The sequence below is a fragment of the Staurois parvus genome, unplaced genomic scaffold (assembly GCF_062004578.1).
Source record: "Staurois parvus isolate SC_StPar_1 unplaced genomic scaffold, SC_StPar_1.0 ptg000154l, whole genome shotgun sequence".
NCBI lineage: Eukaryota > Metazoa > Chordata > Amphibia > Anura > Ranidae > Staurois > Staurois parvus.
Window position 1 is genome coordinate 2,665,657 of NW_028317950.1, and position 17,834 is coordinate 2,683,490.

Here is a 17,834-nt window from a genome sequence, read left to right on the forward strand (position 1 = left end):
TAGTGTTTTTGGGGATGTCAGTGACCCCAAGTCAGTACCCCCCAATGTCAGAATGTCCGCCGCAGTGCCGCTATAAGTCGCTGATCGCTGCCATAAGTCACTGATCGCCGCCATTATTAGTATAAAAAAAAAACTAAAAATCCCAGTATCTTTCCCGCCATTTGTAAACGCTATAACTTTCACGTAAACCAATTAATTTACACGTATTGGGTTTTTTTTTTTAGCAAAGACATGTCGCAGAATGCATTTTGGCAGAAATTTATGACTAAATTTGATTTTTGCATTTTTTTTTTTTTACTGGACATGTTTTATAGCAAAAAGTCCAAAATATTGTTTTTTTTATTTCCTCAAAATTGGCAGCCTTTTTTTTTATAGCGCAAAAAATAAAAATCGCACAGGCAATCAAATACCACCCAAAGAAAGCTCAATTTGTGGGGAAAAAAAGGATGTAAATTTCATGTATGTACTGTATTGCAAGACCGCGCAATTGTCCGTTAAACTAGCGCAGCGCTGTATAGCAGAAAAATGGCGTAAATTGCAGTATCTATACCATAGTTTGTAGACGCTATAACGTCCACACAAAGCAATCAATATACACTTATTGGGATTTTTTTTACCAAAAACATGGAGCAGAATACATTTTGGCCTAAATTTATAACCAACTTTGCGTTTACTATATATTTTTTTATAGCTGAAAGCAAAAAATATTGTTTTTCTTCAAAATTTTTGGCCTTTTTTTGTTTATAGTGTGAAAAATAAAAAGCGCACAGATGATCAAATACCACTGAAAGAAAGCTCTATTTGTGTGAAAAAAAGGACGTAAATTTCGTTTGGGTGCAGCATTGCATGACCGCGCAATTATCAGTTGAATTAGTGCAGCGCCGAGTAGCAAAAAGAGGCCTGGTCATTAAGGGGGGTAAATCCTCAGGCGCTCAAGTGGTTAATCTTTTAGATTGTAAGCTCTAACGAGCAGGGCCTTCTGTTTCCTCTTGTACCAAATTGTATTGTAACTGTAATGTTTACCTTCATTTTGTAAAGATCTGCGCAAACTGTTGGTGCTATATAGATCCTGTATAATAATAATAATTGAAAAAAGTAAGGGATATTTCATTCAACTTGAACAAATACTTTTGACAATCGTGCAACAAATGTTTTATAAATGGATCCCAAAGAGTTGGAGCACCAGAAAAAGATCCAACATGACAGCGTGGGCAGGGAGAGACAATAATAGGAAAGCTAAATCTACCAACCGTTTATGAATGATTGGTTGGTCCAATCTTTTAAATATTATTTGCCTCCACAGACTAAAATGAAAAGAAAACTTCCTGAAATAGAAGACAAAAAAGAAAACAAGACAACATCCACCTCTGAGAAAGAAGCTAAAAAGCCTAAGAAGGAGCTGACCTCATCAGAAAAGAAACTAGCACACAGGTATTTCTAATTCCGATTATTGGAAGGACACTTCCAGAGATGATATGTAATACATAATCACTTTTGTCTGCTTATTGTATGTTTGGATGCAGTGTTTGGGTGGGAAAGCATTGTTGGCTGGCAGTAGGACATGATCCATGTCTGCGTGTTGCCACACTATGGCGTTACCGACTGTTCATTGTGATTTAATTGTGGCCCCTCCCCCAAACAGGTTATGTGATGTATTTGCTGGAAATTCTTTTAATATTATAGAATCTTTATTTCCAAGTGTGTGTGCGTGTGTATTTATAAAATTAATTCTTTATTCCATATACACACACACACTTTTATTTTAGTTTCCAGATATAATATTGGGATTTTATTGGAATCTATGTGGACTTTATGGGATTATTGCTAAAACTGCACGGTGCAAAATCTGGTGCAGCTCTACATAGAATCCAATCGGCTTCCAAGCTTTATTGCCAAAGCTTAAAGTGTTACTAAACCCACAACAGTAAAATCCGTCTGTATATGCAGGAGAGCATGCTTGTTATACTTACTGTGGAACCTAAGGGGTTAATCCTCACCATTTTGTAAAATGGCAATTTGATACGGTCTTCTCTGATCCTCCCCTTCTTCAAATGTTCATGTCTTATCTCCTGATAAGACAGGCTTAACCGTATCCATTCTGCACATGCTCAGTTTGGTGTGTATTGCTAGAGAGGTTTTTTTTTTTCCATGGGAGAGTGCATGTGATTAGCAGGGCCAATCAGCACTGTCCAGACAGAGGTCAAGGGTTTTGCATCCTCCTAGAGCAGAAAGAAAACTTTTCCTACAAGCTTTAACCAGGGCTCTGCTGAACACTGATAGAAGCCACAAGACTGCTCTTACTGCTGATGAGAAAAGCAGTTTATATTTACTATAATAATTGCACTTCTATGTTCTGTGTACTGTGGGAGACCAGATATAGTGAATGCAGGGTCCGGGGAGACTGGATATAGTGAATGCAGGGTCCGGGGAGACCGGATATAGTGAATGCAGGGTCCGGGGAGACCGGATATAGTGAATGCAGGGTCCGGGGAGAGCGGATATAGTGAATGCAGGGTCCGGGGAGAGCGGATATAGTGAATGCAGGGTCCGGGGAGAGCGGATATAGTGAATGCAGGGTCCGGGGAGAGCGGATATAGTGAATGCAGGGTCCGGGGAGAGCGGATATAGTGAATGCAGGGTCCGGGGAGAGCGGATATAGTGAATGCAGGGTCCTGGGAGAGCGGATATAGTGAATGCAGGGTCCGGATAGAGCGGATATAGTGAATGCAGGGTCCGGATAGAGCGGATATAGTGAATGCAGGGTCCGGATAGAGCGGATATAGTGAATGCAGGGTCCGGGGAGAGCGGATATAGTGAATGCAGGGTCCGGGGAGAGCGGATATAGTGAATGCAGGGTCCGGGGAGAGCGGATATAGGGAATGCAGGGTCCGGGGAGAGCGGATATAGGGAATTCAGGGTTTAGTAACACTTTAATTGAACAAGCTGACGTTAGAAGCTGATCTGAATGCTTACGTTTTAGTAAATCTCTCCCAATGTAAGCGTGCACAGTTGATATTTGTGTGCACTGTTTAATATTATGCTATCCCCTCCCCAAAGGATGGACATGTGAATTGTTCTGCTCTGCTGCAGGAACACATGGTCCAGAATTCAAGTCTTCTGCATTCCAGACCTTTTTCCCTGAATGCATAGGGCCCTAAATGCCTGTACTACACAGCACAGTGTTCAGCCCTGTCTGCCCACAGCCTTCCATAGACTTTGAGGGTCCGCCTGCAGTGAGTTTGAGTGCTGCATCTGTTCCTCCAAGGCGCCATAAAACGCCAGAATGGTCTCACTGCAGCTGGATGGTCCTGTGTGCAAATGGCCTTAAGTTTCCGAAATGTTTGGGACCTGTGGATAACTTACTACCTTTGGGTGGGTTATGTTTGCTCTCTATTGACTATTTAACACCCACTAGCTAAAATATTTCCTGGATGTTTCAGGGATTTAGAGGGGATTCCTCAGCCCCATTTTTATATTTTCCTTCATAGTTGAGTCTCTTAGCCTTGTTTCCACGTTGGAGGTTAGGCTTTTTGGCCAGAATTCTCCCATGAAGACTTCTCCGGACAGTAGATGGGTGTACCTGGGTCCTACTGGTTTCCACCAGTTCTGTGCTGATGGCACTGCTGGACATCTTCCAATGTGGAAGGGAAGTAAGCATGATGTGTCTTTCATATGCTGCACGAAATTTCCTTGGCTTGGCATCTACGGTCCTCAGCGTTGCCCGATCAATGGTGTCCTCGATGCTGAGAAATACAGGCAGATATTATCCATCATGCCATGCCATCAGGGAGGCATGTGATTGTCCCTAAACTTATTCTGCAGCAGGACAGCGACCCCAAACATACAGCCAATGTCATTAAGAACTATCTTCAGTGTAAAGAAGAACAAGGAGTCCTGGAAGTGATAATCTGTCCCCCACAGAGCCCTGATCTCACCATCATGGAGTCTGCCTGGGATTACATAAATGGACAGAAGGATTTGAGGCAGCCACCCAGCCTGTCCTTAGCAACTGGTGACGTTGGCTTATACAGCTTTCAGTTTTGCCGGCAAGAAATGAGAACAGCATGGAGGAGGTGCGAGGTGTCGTATTTTTAGTTTTGAGGTTGTATTCGAGATGTGCAAAGAGAGATCACACAAATACTTATAAGTGTACCATTTATTACAAGTAATGACCAATACGGATAACAAATAAAATATAACAAGAATACTTCACTAAAGATGCTGTATCTGCCACAGGTCCCTCCATTTTATGACATGGCCGATGATCAGAACAGATGCATGCTTAATGCAAGCTCTGGGTTGAGACAAATATTCCCAGTCTAGCTGTGTGTTCTATACTGGACTTGTGTATAGGGAATGCCCCCCCCCCCCCCACTGCAAATAATATGACCTTTTAACCACTAGTCTACAGGGCACTTATACCCCCTTCCTATCCAGGCCAATTTCTAGCTCTCAGCGCTGTCACACTTTGAATGACAATTGCACGGTCATGCAACACTGTACCCATATGAAAGTTTTATCATTTTTTTTGTGACAGAGCTTTATTTTGTTAGTATTTAATCACCTCTGGGTTTTTTATTATTTCTTAAACAAATCAAAAACTGCTGAAAATTAAAAAAAAAAAGTGTTTTCTTAGTTTTTGTTGTAAAATTTTGTAAATAAGTGTTTTTTCTCATTCACTGATGTGCGCTAATGAGGCTGTAGTGATGGGCACTGATAGGCTGCACTGATGGACACTGATAGGTGGCACTGATGAGGAGGCACTGGTAGGTGGCACTGATAGGCACTGACAGGCGGCACTGACAGGCGGCACTGACAGGCGGCACTGAAAGGCAGCTCAGATGGGCACTGATATGTGGCATTGATGTGCACTGGTAGGCACTGATATGTGGCATTGATGTGGCATTGGCAAGTGGCACTTTTCAGCACTGGCAGCTGGCACTGATGGACACTGACAGGTGGCACTTCTGGGGCCACACTGATTATCAGGGCACACTGATCATCAGTGCCCTGATGATCAGTGTACATGTCCCCTCCGCGGAATGCTGATTACTGGCTCTCCTCTCCTGCCGATAACCGGCATTTCACTGTTTACATGTGATCAGCTGTAATTGGACACAGCTGATCACATGAGCGAGCCGACATCTTTGGCTCTTTCCATAGATCGGTGATCCGCTGTGTCCGAGGGACACAGTGCACTGCCAATCGCCGCGCTGCGTGCTCCCTGAGCCACGCATTCGCGCGGTGAGAACGGGAGGACGTCATATGACGTCCTCCCAGAACGTGAGAACCACCTTGGACTATATGGCGGGCTGGAGGTGGTTACTTGGTCACTTTGCAGTAACATTCCTTTGGTGTGAGTCATCTAAAGTGACTATCCTTGTCTCCTTATTAGATATTGTTACATAGTTAGTCTGGCTGAAAAAAGACAAAAGTCCAGTTCAACCATTAAAAAAAAAAAAAAAAAGTTATAATCATAGGATTGATGCAAAGGAAGGCAAAAAACACCCCAGCAAAGCATGATCCAGTTTGCTCCTGCAGTGGAAAAAAATTCCTTCCTGATCCCCCGAGAGGCAATCGGATATTCCCTGGATCAGCTTTGCCTATAAATGTTAGTATCCAGTTCTATTCTGTGTATCTAAGAAAGAATCCAGGCCTTTTTTGAAGCAATCCACTGAGCTGGCCAGAACCAACTCTTGAGGGAGTCTATTCCACATTTTCACAGCTCTTACTGTGAAGAAACCTTTCTGTGTTTGGAGATTACATTTCTTTTCCTCCAGACGTAAAGAGTGCCCCCTTGTCCTCTGTGAGCCATCAATAATTTAAAGGTTTGGTGATGAGTTTTCCTTTCAATGGTGGCTGCCTCCAGTCACACCTGAACGATAGCTACGATATATCGGGAAATGTCTGCACACAACACCAGAGTACATTGCAAACTCTTCAACTTTATTGCGGAAACATCAGCGTATATATAAATCTGTAATCTCTGGGCAGATTTTTAATGACCAACTTTTAATATCAACCAATCAAATACATGCATTTTATCTTTAGCCTTGCACCTTAGTCGTCACCAAACTTTGCGGAACTATCGTCCTGCCAGATGGTTGTGGTCAGACTTACTCATTATTTTGGCCCAACGCCCGGACTACGGTTACTGTCTTACCGAAAGTTACTTCCTCAAACTTGCAAACACAGTTATTTTCCTGTAAAGCATACATACACACTTTTCATTTAGTGTGTACAAAGGTCATAGATTATAAAGCAAGCATATAAAACAAAATGGAGTTGATCATGTTATGTTATCATTTCAATAATATACAATTTCCCCATCAGGTGTGCTCTCTCTCTCTCTCTCTCTCTCCCGCCTCTCTTACACAGACATTAGCAGAGTAACCCTTTTATGATTGGACTGTAAAGGGCTATATGTCATTTTGTCACGGCGCTTCGGTTGAAAAACCCTGACCTAGAAAAACTGATTCTGGTTTGAAGCCAGATAGTCACACCAAATACTAATTTGATTTAAATTTTTTTCTGTTCGCTCACTTTGCATTTTGTAAATTTATAAAAATAAACAGCTAAAATATATATTTTTGTTAGCATTATTACTTTACAGCATTTCTTCACACCTGCCTAAAACCTTTGTACAGTACTGTGTGTCATCTGACCGATGTGACCATATTGTGACTTCCTGGTCTCCGTGACTCCACCCTTGGCCAACATCGGGTCTCTTGCTCTCTTTGTATTCAACTATTGTTTTAGAACGTATAAGAGTTCAATAAAAATGTATTGAAATGAAAATACAATTCCTACACAGCCATGATGGTTTCTCTCTTATTGCAGGGAAAGCTCTCTGGCAAATGCAGATGAAGATGAAAAAATGAGAAAGGCCAAAGTGAAGAAGGGCAAGAAGAGCACTGATGATGAGGAGCTGCCACTGCACATCAAGAGGAGACAAATTAAGGCGGGAGAGAAGGTGAAAAACAGGAGAACAATCTTTGTCGGGAACCTGCCTGTGTCCTGCACTAAACAGGTAACATACTATATACCCCTGTACCCGTGCTTAGTAACCATTGCTTACCATGAGTCCTGTGATGATGTATTTGGTGCAGACACACTAGAAGGCTTCAGCTGTCTTGCAAAGGTGATGTCTGGGATGCTGGTGTGTTTCTCTTAGAAACGTCCTCCCACGTTGGCAGTGCTCCCGTCTCTCCGTTTATTGGCGTCATGGGCCAAACGGGAGCATTGCTGATGCGGGAAGGCGTTTCTAAATGTCCCCCCGCATCCAATGCCTGTGCGCGCTCCCTGGGAGCATGCAGCGCTGCTGAAACACAGATCGCTGTATGGGGCTGCTGTATGAGGTCCCAATTCGTGTGATCACTGATTGGCCACTCAGTGATCACATAAAGAGTAGTAAACAAGATGTCACTTCCTGACATCGTTGTTTACTACTTGTGAATTCTGTGAATGACCACAGAGGTCACATGGTAAAAGGCCATTCACAGCAGCCTTGTACCATGTGACAAGCTGTAACCAATCACAGCTCTCACAGTATTTCTCAAGGGATGCAGGAATGCAGCCAGAGAGAAGGAGAAATTATTACTTTTACATCTTTTCTGTTTGTAAAAGCAATCAGTGTAAAAAAACAGAAACAAATCTTGATCACCCCCACAAGTAGTGCAGTGTCACAATGGTTTATGGGAAGGCTGGAGGAGTATTTAAACTAGGATCGAGGGGGGAGGGAGAATGACATTATAATGGGGTAGACAGATTAGACAGGGGTCAGTACTTATTGGTGGGTGGAATGGGAAAAGATGGGGGAGGACTATGGCAGGTGATAAGAAGGTTCCCATGTTACAAACAACCAGTAGAATTGGTACCATTTGAATGAAATAAACAAATGTGCAAAATACGTGTGAACAAGGTGTCAATCGATTAAACTGTTTGTTCACCAATGCCAGAAGTCTGCCAAGCAAAATAGGGGAGTTGGAAGCTTTGGTGCATGAAGAGAACTATGATTTAATTTGTATTGCTGAATCTTGGCTTCATTCTTCGCATGTCTGGGTCATTAATATTCCTGGCTACGTTCTCTTTCGGAGAGACAGTAAATAGGAAAGGTGGTGGTGTCTGTCTCTGTGAGAAGTGATCTCAGAGCAAGTGTGAAAGAGGACAGGAACTGACAGTTAAAGGGCAAACATTTTTAAACCTACTACAGGACAATTTTATGGTACAGTTCATAGAGGCCCCAACTAGGAATGATGCTCTGCTGGACCTGGTAATCTTTGTCCTTCGCTCCCGCGATGTCCCTCTTGCAGTGTCCCCGGCCATCTCCTCTGGCCAATGCTGGCATCTGTCTTCCGGGTTCTGTTCCCTGTGAGCGTCGGGACGTACGGGGGATGGAACGGCGGGAAATTTAAAAATGACAAAAAGTGACATTCACTAAATACACTAAAATCCCATAGTAAAACATTACTGTATCAAACCATTTCACATACATTTTGTCCCTAGTGCTTTGTCCTGTGCCCTGCCTGCATTTTTACTGTTCTTTCTGCCTGGAACTGAGAAATGTCCATGGCGTCCAAAATGCGTCCCTTTTAGGTCCAAATTGGTTTTTTTTTTTTATAATTTAAATATTTATTGATTTTCATTTTAAATACTTTTCAACATCATGATATACAAACATATAAATATATCTATACACCATAGTATCCAACATTTCTACTTTATTTACTTTATTCCAAATTTCTCCCCCCCCTCCACCACCCTCTCCCAAATCCCATCTTCCTACTTTTCCTTTTCTCTGCATCATTTTATCTCAGCAAGTGCAGTTTTCCTATTATTTTCTTTAATCTTTCCTATATTTCGTATATAACTTAGCTTTTTCCCAATTCTCCCATTTCCTATTATAAATCTCCATCCTATCTTCCTGGACATGGCACAACCTTTCCATCTTTTTAATCTGCTCAACTTCTTCTACCCAGTCTTCTACCCTCGGTACTTCTATTTGCTTCCAAAACCTGGGTATCAGAGCTTTTGCAGCATTAATGTAGCACCATATCCCTGATTTTTTATATTTATTGACTGATATGTCCATGTTATGTAAAATACACACTTCTGGGTCTAATCCAATATCTATTTCTGTTATTTTCCTTATCAAGTGGGTTATTGTCTTCCAGTATAACTGAATTTTTGGGCAACCCCACCATATGTGATATGTTGTACCCATTTCACCACATCCCCTCCAGCACCACGGTGAACTCTCTTTACACATCTTATTTTCAACAATTGGTGTAATGTGCCATCTTGTCAAACACTTATAGTTCATCTCTACTTCTCTCATAGAGATGTTTTCGTGGGTTAATCTATATATTCTCCTCTGCTTCTCCTCATCTATCACACTTCCCATGTCAGTTTCCCATTTTATTATATATGTTGGCTTTGTATTTATATCTAGTTCTGTGAGTATTTTATATACCTTAGCAATCCCGTGTTTCCCGTCACCTTGTGTGCCCAAAACCTTTTCAAACAAGTTCCAATTGTCTCTTGTCCTTAAAGGTTTTGGCAAACTTCCAACAAAACTCTTCAACTGAAAATACCGCCACTTGTCTAATTTAGTGAAAATCTCACCCTCTTTTTTTTTCAATTCCTCAAATGATCCTATTTTATCCCCCACCAAAATATCTCTTAATTGAACCTCTTCCTTTTTAAACCACCTACCTCCTATTTCTTCTCTACCAGGGGGGAAAAACTCCGTGTTTTTTAGTGAAATTAGTGTTGAATTAAAAGACCATTTCAAACTTTTGTGTAAGTTATCCCAAATTTTTAAAACATTCAAAGTGTATGTATTTACATTATCATTTAGGCCCCTATACTGTGTTGGTATCCATATCACTTTACCCAAATCTATTCCACTAAGTTCATTCTCTATCCTCACCCAACTTTTTTTATAGTTCTGTATCCAGTCTATAGTTCTAGCCAATATTACAGCTTTATAGTATCTTTTAAAATCTGGAAGCCCTAAACCACCTCTTTCTTTCCTCCTACTCAACAACTCATATGACAATCTTGGTTTTTTATTCCTCCATATGTATTTTGTTATCAGTTTCTTAATTAACTTAAAAAAGGTCTCTGGGAGTTTAATTGGTATCATTTGATATCTATACATGATTTTTGGTACTATTATCATTTTTACTAGGTTAATACGACCTATCAATGTCGGGGTTCCCTCTTGCACTATTTTTAGCTGCTCTCTAATCTCATTAATCAGTGAAATATAGTTTAATTTGTAAAGGTGTTTATATGAAGCTGTGAGATTTACTCCTAAGTATTTTATATCTCTATCTTTCCATTTAAAGGGAAATTCCTTTTGTATTTTTTCTTTTTCATTTTTTGAAATATTTATATTTAGAATCTCCGTTTTTGTTGGATTTATCTTTAAATTTGACAATTCTCCATACTCCTTCAATAGCTTCATTAGGTTTGGCAGTGTCATCCTGGGGTTTCTCACGTAGAACAGCAAGTCGTCAGCAAAAGCGGCGACTTTATGTTCCGTGTCCCCTATCTGAATTCCCTTTATATCTCTATTTAGCCGTATTGTTGACAGAAGTGGTTCCAGTAATACAACATACAACAATGGGGACAGTGGACATCCCTGTCTTGTACCGTTTGACATCTCAATGGGTTCTGACCTCTCCCCGTTCACCACAACAACTGCAGAGGGGTATCTATACAACTTTCCTATCCACTCTCTCATCTTGGGCCCAATTCCCATGGCTTCCAACGTATCCATCATGAATCTCCAATTCACTCTATCAAACGCTTTTTCAGCGTCTATAGAGAGTAGAATCACCGGTTCTTTTCCCTTTTTACTTTTTTGGATCAGCATCAATGATCGTAGCCCATTATCTCTACCCTCCCTCCCGGGAACGAAGCCCACCTGGTCCTGATGTATCCATTCCGGCATTAGCTCTTTCAATCTATTTGCCAAGACCTTTGCGTATAGCTTAGTGTCAGTGTTTAATAATGAGATAGGTCTATAGTTCGAACACTGTGTAGCATCTTTTCCCTCTTTTTGGATAAGCACCATTTGAGCCTGTAGCGATTCTTTTCTTATTTCCATCTCTCCACCTAATGCATTCATATATTTTCTAAGTTTTGGTACTAAGATTTCACTATATTTTTTATAATATCTCACAGTATAACCATCTGGACCTGGACTTTTCCCAGACACTGTACCCTTCAGAGCTAATTTTATTTCCTCTTGTGAGATATCTGCATCCAGGGAGTTCATTTGGACTTCGCTTAATTTTAGTAACCCAGCCTTCTCTATATATTTCTTTCTCTTATGGTTCTTCTCACTTTCTATATTTTCAGATTCCCGCAGGGGATTTATATTATACAGATCTCTATAATATTCCATAAAAACTTTGGTGATTTCTCTATTTGAGTGTTTCAGGTTCCCCTTAACGTCTTTTATTTTTTCTATATAATTTCTATTTTTCTTTTTCCTTAGGGCCCTCATCAAGTATTTTCCCGGTCTTTCTCCCCATCTATATCTCTCACTCAAAACCCTATTATATGCTTTTCTCCTCTCCTCTTCTATTACACCTTCCAATTCTTCTTTCTTTTTTTTTAACTTCAACTCTATTTCTTTTATTATTCTATTCTTGTGTTGTTGTTCTAGCTTACTTATTTCTTCTAAGAGTCTGCTCATTTTCTCTCTTCTTTCTTTTTTCTTTCTTGCCCCAATCGCTATCAATATTCCTCTTATGTATGCCTTATGAGATTCCCACACTGTAGCTATGGACACATCACCTGTCTCATTTTCCTGGAAATACCGTTCAATCTCTTCCCCTATTTTCTGGGCTATTTCGTTATCTACTAATAGTGTCTCATTAAGTTTCCATCCCAGCCCTCTTGTTTTCCCCTTCCCCCATTCCAATTTCATTCTGACTGGGGCATGATCCGATAAAGAGATTGTCTCTATTTCAATTTGAACTAGGTGGTCGATTAATTGATGTTCTATTAATATGTGGTCTAATCTTGAATACCTCTTATGCATGTTTGAAAAAAAGGTATAATCTCTATCTTGCATGTGTGTAATTCTCCAGGCGTCTACTAATTGGCTTATATGTAGTTCTTTCTTCAAGAGTTTCAGAGCCCTACTTCCTTCTCTCTGTGCATGGGAGGTAGCATCTTTTTGTGGATCCATACAAAAATTAAAATCCCCTGCGAGAATCAAACAGCCTTTTTTAAAGTCCGTCAACTTCCTCAGCACTTTTTTCAGATATATCTCTGGACTTTTATTAGGACAATAAATATTGGCCAATGTACATTCGATCTCCTGTAGTTTTCCCTTTAAGAACAAGAATCTCCCCTCTGGGTCTGTCATTCTATCGTCCAGCTCAAACCTAGTATTCTTTGCCATACCTATTGCAACACCCTTCGCTCTCTTAACCGGGGAATCAGCATAATACCATGTTGGGTGATTTCTGGATCTCAGCCTAACGTTCGATTCTATCTCAAGATGTGTCTCCTGTAGGAATACTACTGAGGCTGCTCTATGATGTAATTCTTTAAACAGTCTAAATCTTTTCCCAGGGGAGTTCAACCCATTTACGTTATATGTTATAAACTGAATCTCTTCCATCTTCCATAAATCTTCTCTTCCCCTTCTTCTCCCTTCTCACTTGCTTTTGTATTTTTTTGCAGGAAAAATACCCCCCCTCCCCACTTACCCACCCCCCCCAACTTCCCCCTCCCCCCCACCCCCTTCCCCCCCCCCTCTTTTTAGGCCCATCTTTTGCCTATTGATCATTTATGGAAGAAACTTCCACTTTTGATCTAGTCCTTGGGCTAAAAACTCTGGGCATGGACGACCTTCCCCTTGTCCGACCTCCTCATAGCTCCACTGGTCCCTCCTAGGTTCATCTCCAGCACCGTAAGGCAGGGGCAGTAGGGTGAGGGCTGACCAGTGTAGAGGAAAGACCAAAAAAAAAAAAAAAAAAAAAAAAAAAACCAGCCTTATCTTCCCTCCACCACCTCTCTCCCCCTCCCCCTCTCCCCCCGCCCCCTCCCCCCCACAAGTTGCCAATCCTCTTTTCTCTTCATTCTAAATTCCCATTGATCTTCTTCCCAGCCTGGAATCTCCATTCTTTGTATTTTTAAACTGTCACAAAAATGTTTCAGATCTTCTGGGAACCTGAGGTGCGCCGTAACCCCGTTTTTCCATCCTATTAAACATTCAGGAGACCCCCATCTGTATTGCACATTATATTCTTTTAACCTTTCCAATAGGGGCCTCAAAGTTCTCCTTCTCCACAGAGTCTCTGGGGCCAAGTCCGCATATATCTGTATGTCGCCACCTTCATACTTAATAGCTGGTTTCCCTTTGATCTTCTTCCAAATTTTTTCTTTATCTCGAAACTCATAAAATTTAACTATAATGTCTCTCGGGTTTTCTTTCCCCAGGTATCTCTGGATGTTTCCTTTTCTGAAAATTCCTTCTATTTTAGAGTTTTCCATTTCAGTGCTGTCTGTTATAATATTTAATATTTTACAAACCACTTCTTGCAGGTTTTCTCCCTTAGAGTTCTCTGGGGCCCCACGTATCATGATGTTTCTCCTCCTGTCTCTATTTTCTTGTATCTCAGCTTTATATTTCAATTTTTCTTGGGCTTTCCCTATGCTAATTATTACTTTTTCAAGCTCAGAGATAGCCTGGGTCTGATTTTTAACTTTCTCCTCCGTTTCCTCCACTCTCACCAGCAGGTGTCCCAGGTCACTTCGGATATTTACCATTTCTTGTTTTATTGTTTTCTCCAGTTCTTTAAACATTTCTGCCATTTCTTTTTTATTAGGTATTTGTAGATCTTTTTCCATCTCTGTATTTCCTAATGCTTGCTGATTGCTGGTGTCCAGGCCTAATGATACTCTAGGGCTATTTTCCATGCTGAAATCAGCTTCTCCTCTTTCAGTCCTATTCTGGGATCTTTCTGGGGTTACGTTTCCTTGGGAGGTATATTTTTTAATTGTACCAGTCTGGGACCCTTTAAGCCCACTTCCTTTTACACTTTTATTTTTCATTTTCTCTGTAACTTTTGTTCTTTGCTCTTCTATTTTAAAATTCCTGGATTTAGGGGGGATAGAGAATCAAAGGTCTTGTATACTAGTCTCTGCACTATTCCCCGGCTGGTCTTTTTGGGCTGTTCTGTCCTCAAATCTTTTCCACCTTTTTTGCAGTCGCCGGGGTCCCCCCTTTCACTTACCCCCTGCTACCCTTTAGGGAGCCATGTAATGCATCACAGTTAGGGTATAGAAGATTTCAACTTAAAGTCACTCACCCTCCTCGTATGTTTCCTCCAGTGGCCCCGCTGTTTGCTCTCTCCTTCAGGTCACATAGGGTCTTTATTCAAGGAGAAGGGGGGGGGGGGACCCTCCAGAGTCTCTTTGATCTTCCGTTTACCAGGGCTCAGTGAATGTCTTCTTATCTTGCTTTATGCCCTGGGGGTCTCGGGGGAATAGAGGGAGAATGCACCGATCCCCAGCCGACAGGACCTTTCTGCTCTCTCACCGCAGAACGCCGGCCGGCCGGCTTCCCGAACTCCCAGGCGTGCTTTGCGGTCGGTCACGTGCTCGCGCCGACTTCCCAGCATCCAACCGCTCTCTCACCGCTATTCACCAGCCACTCTCCACTCTCCCCCCGCACACCTCCGCTTTCCGTCCCGGGGAGCCGCCAGGCCAGGGTAAGAGGCAAGCCACCAGGCTATCTACATATCTCGGGGGGATCACAGGGGACCTGGGGAGGTCAGGACACGGAGCTCCGTCCGAGAGCTCCTACATTGAGCTCTCCTCCGCCGCCATACTCAGGCTCCGCCCGGTCCAAATTGGTTTTATACCAGCTAGAGAACAGCGATAGTAAATTAGAACCACTTGCAGAATTGAGTGATAATGATTTGTGGGGAAATTCGTCATCAGACACTGAAAATGATTTTGCGACTTTACTCAGTGATGTGCGAACTTGGCGATCTATTTAAAATTTCAGTGTTTTTTGTTAGATTATATTATTGAATTCAATTTATTATTATTATATTATTATTTTTTTTGATTCTTAAATTAAAACTTATGATTTCGTGTTTCAAATTTTAGCTTACCTGGGATGTTTACTAGACTCTTGTTCGGACAGATTTCAGTGAGTTATTCCTATAAATTACAGGCCAACAATAAAAAAATGACATATTTCCATGCCAAAAAATGTACCGCTTTGAGCACAGAAATACTGACATAATCAGACCGCTAGGGAGGTTAATAATGGCATGCAATTCCAAGCTGCGGTTTCTAAAGCGAACAAAACCTCTCTTGTATTAAAAGAGGTATAGACTCCAGAGGGAGAGATATCATTTCCCCCGCTACAAATCATTAATAAGACCTCATCTGGAATATTCAGTTCAGTTTGGGGCACCAATTCACAAAAAGAACATTGAGGGACTGGAGAAAGTACAGAGAAGGGCAACCAAACTGATAAGAGGCATGGAGGAGATCAGCTATGAGGAAAGATTAGAGGAACTGAATTTATTCTCCCTTGAGAAGAGGAATTAAGGGGGGATATGATCTCCATGTATAATACATAAGGGGGGATATGATCTCCATGTATAATACATAAGGGGGGATATGATCTCCATGTATAATACATAAGGGGGGGGGGATATGATCTCCATGTATAATACATAAGGGGGATATGATCTCTATGTATAATACATAAGGGGGATATGATCTCTATGTATAATACATAAGGGGGATATGATCAACATGTATAATACATAAGGGGGGGATATGATCCCCATGTATAATATATAAGGGGGGGGGGTATGATCTCCATGTATAATACATAAGGGGGGATATGATCCCCATGTATAATATATAAGGGGGGGGGGTATGATCTCCAAGTATAATACATAAGGGGGGGGGGGCTATGATCTCCATGTATAAATACATCAGTGGTTCATATAGTGAACTCAGTGTGGAGCTATTCACCCTGAGGTCATCAGAGGACAAGGGGGCACTCTTTCGTCTGGAGGAAAAGAAATTTAATCTCCAACACGGAAAGGTTTCTTTACAGTGAGAGCTGTGAAAATGTGGAATAGACTCCCTCAAGAGTTGGTTCTGGCCAGCTCAGTGGATTGCTTTAAAAAAGGCCTGGATTGTTTCTTGGATACACAGAATATAACTGGATACTAACATTTATAGGTAAAGTTGATCCAGGGAGTATCCGATTGCCTCTCGGGGGATCAGGAAGGAATTGTTTTCCCTGCAGGAGCAAATTAAGTCATGATTTGCTGGTTTTTTTTTTTTTTTGCCTTCCTCTGGATCAACTGTGGGTATAGGATTATAACTTTTTTTTATTTTATTTTTTTTTTCTATGGTTGAACTGGATGGACTTTTTTGTCTTTTTTCAGCCAGACTAACTATGTAACTATGTATTGGCCAGAGTGGAGTTCTGCTTTTATGTTAATACTAACCACTTTTGTTTCAGATGCTGAAGGCTTGCTTTAACGAGTTTGGCCATATTGAATCCATGAGGTTCCGCTCCATGGTAAGTGTTGTGCCATTAAAATGAAATTCTCAGGGACTGATATTTAGATCGGCTTTTTTCATACTGTGATTATATTTTTAGATGATGTTTCTAAACATTACTCTCTTGAAGAGCTCTGCCTGAAGAAACTTTTCAGGGGTGTCGGGGTGCTTGGTCCCCCTCTGTGTGTCTTTGTTACTATGGGAAATCGGTAGTATCTCATCAGGCACTGCAACTCTTCAAGAGAGTGAAGATAGAAGTTGCCGTCTGTTAGACTGGTATCTATTCTTGTATTTTTTTTTTTGTTGTTTTTCTTGCAGGATGCATTTATGTGGCAACAATCACTGTAAAGCTGAACTTCAGGAAAAAGAAAACAAAATATCTTGCGGTGGGGCTCCTTTTGTACAGTGGGGCTCCTTTCTCTCATTTTATGCCTAGGGTACCCATAACAAAGACTTTTATCATAGCTGATCCCTCGCTCCCGCAGACTCCCTCCACAGTGTAAGTGTGGGTCCTGCAGCCCTTCTCCCTGACACTCCATTGGTCACAGGCACTGTGGTGTCATCAAGTACAATGCAGCACCCTTGGCCCTGCACTGTATGCGAGGATGCTGAAGGACTGCCCACAAGCCAGAGCTTCAGGGAGAAGATTTGAGCTCCAGCTGAGGTAAGTAAGCGTACTTGTTATGGGTACCCTAGACATAATCGGGCATTTAACCCTTGCTCTGCAGGGGAAGCCCCACTGCAAGGGAGTGGTTTTTTTTTTTTTTTTTCTTTTTCCAGAGTTCAACTTTAAAGCAGACCTATTGTCAAACATTAAAGTCAAGACTGCAAGCACTTCCTTTCAGCTCCTTCCATCAAAAAATGAGCCAAAAAATATTTTTGTTCCCAGATGAGGTCTTCCTCTAGGGCAGGGGTAACAAACTCATCACTGGTGGCATCAGCATTGTTGTTGCTCTGGTTATATCTGTAAGACTAGATTTCCAATGCCCCCCCCCTTACATCAGATGCCAAGAGCCCCCCCACCGTCAGAAGTCATGAGTCTCCCACCCTCCCTTACATTCCAGTGCACCCCTCCTTACCTTATGCTGCTGTCGGGAAGAAGCTGGGAGCGGAGTTGGGAAGCAGAAAGTGCAGGGTCTGGAGGAGGACCAGAGCAGGATTGGAGTTAGCTGCTTAAGTATGCTGAGAGCAGGGGAGGCGGAGATGAGGAGGTGCTGTGGCTGCACAAAAAGGGGCAGGATCTGTAGAAGAGGTTCTGTCCATCT

General features: G+C 41.7%; 1 protein-coding gene across 5 annotated transcripts in view; it reads left to right on the forward strand.

Annotated features, from left to right (window-relative positions):
- The window catches only part of RBM34 (RNA binding motif protein 34), a 201,223-nt gene that overhangs the window by 153,187 nt on the left and 30,202 nt on the right, over positions 1-17,834 (forward strand). For all 5 annotated transcript variants that reach the window (XM_089674926.1, XM_089674924.1, XM_089674927.1 and 2 more), the window contains 3 exons: positions 1,304-1,431; positions 6,841-7,030; positions 16,529-16,588. In XM_089674926.1, the coding sequence (XP_089531052.1) occupies positions 1,304-1,431; positions 6,841-7,030; positions 16,529-16,588 (378 nt within the window). The remainder of the gene's footprint in view (positions 1-1,303; positions 1,432-6,840; positions 7,031-16,528; positions 16,589-17,834) is intronic.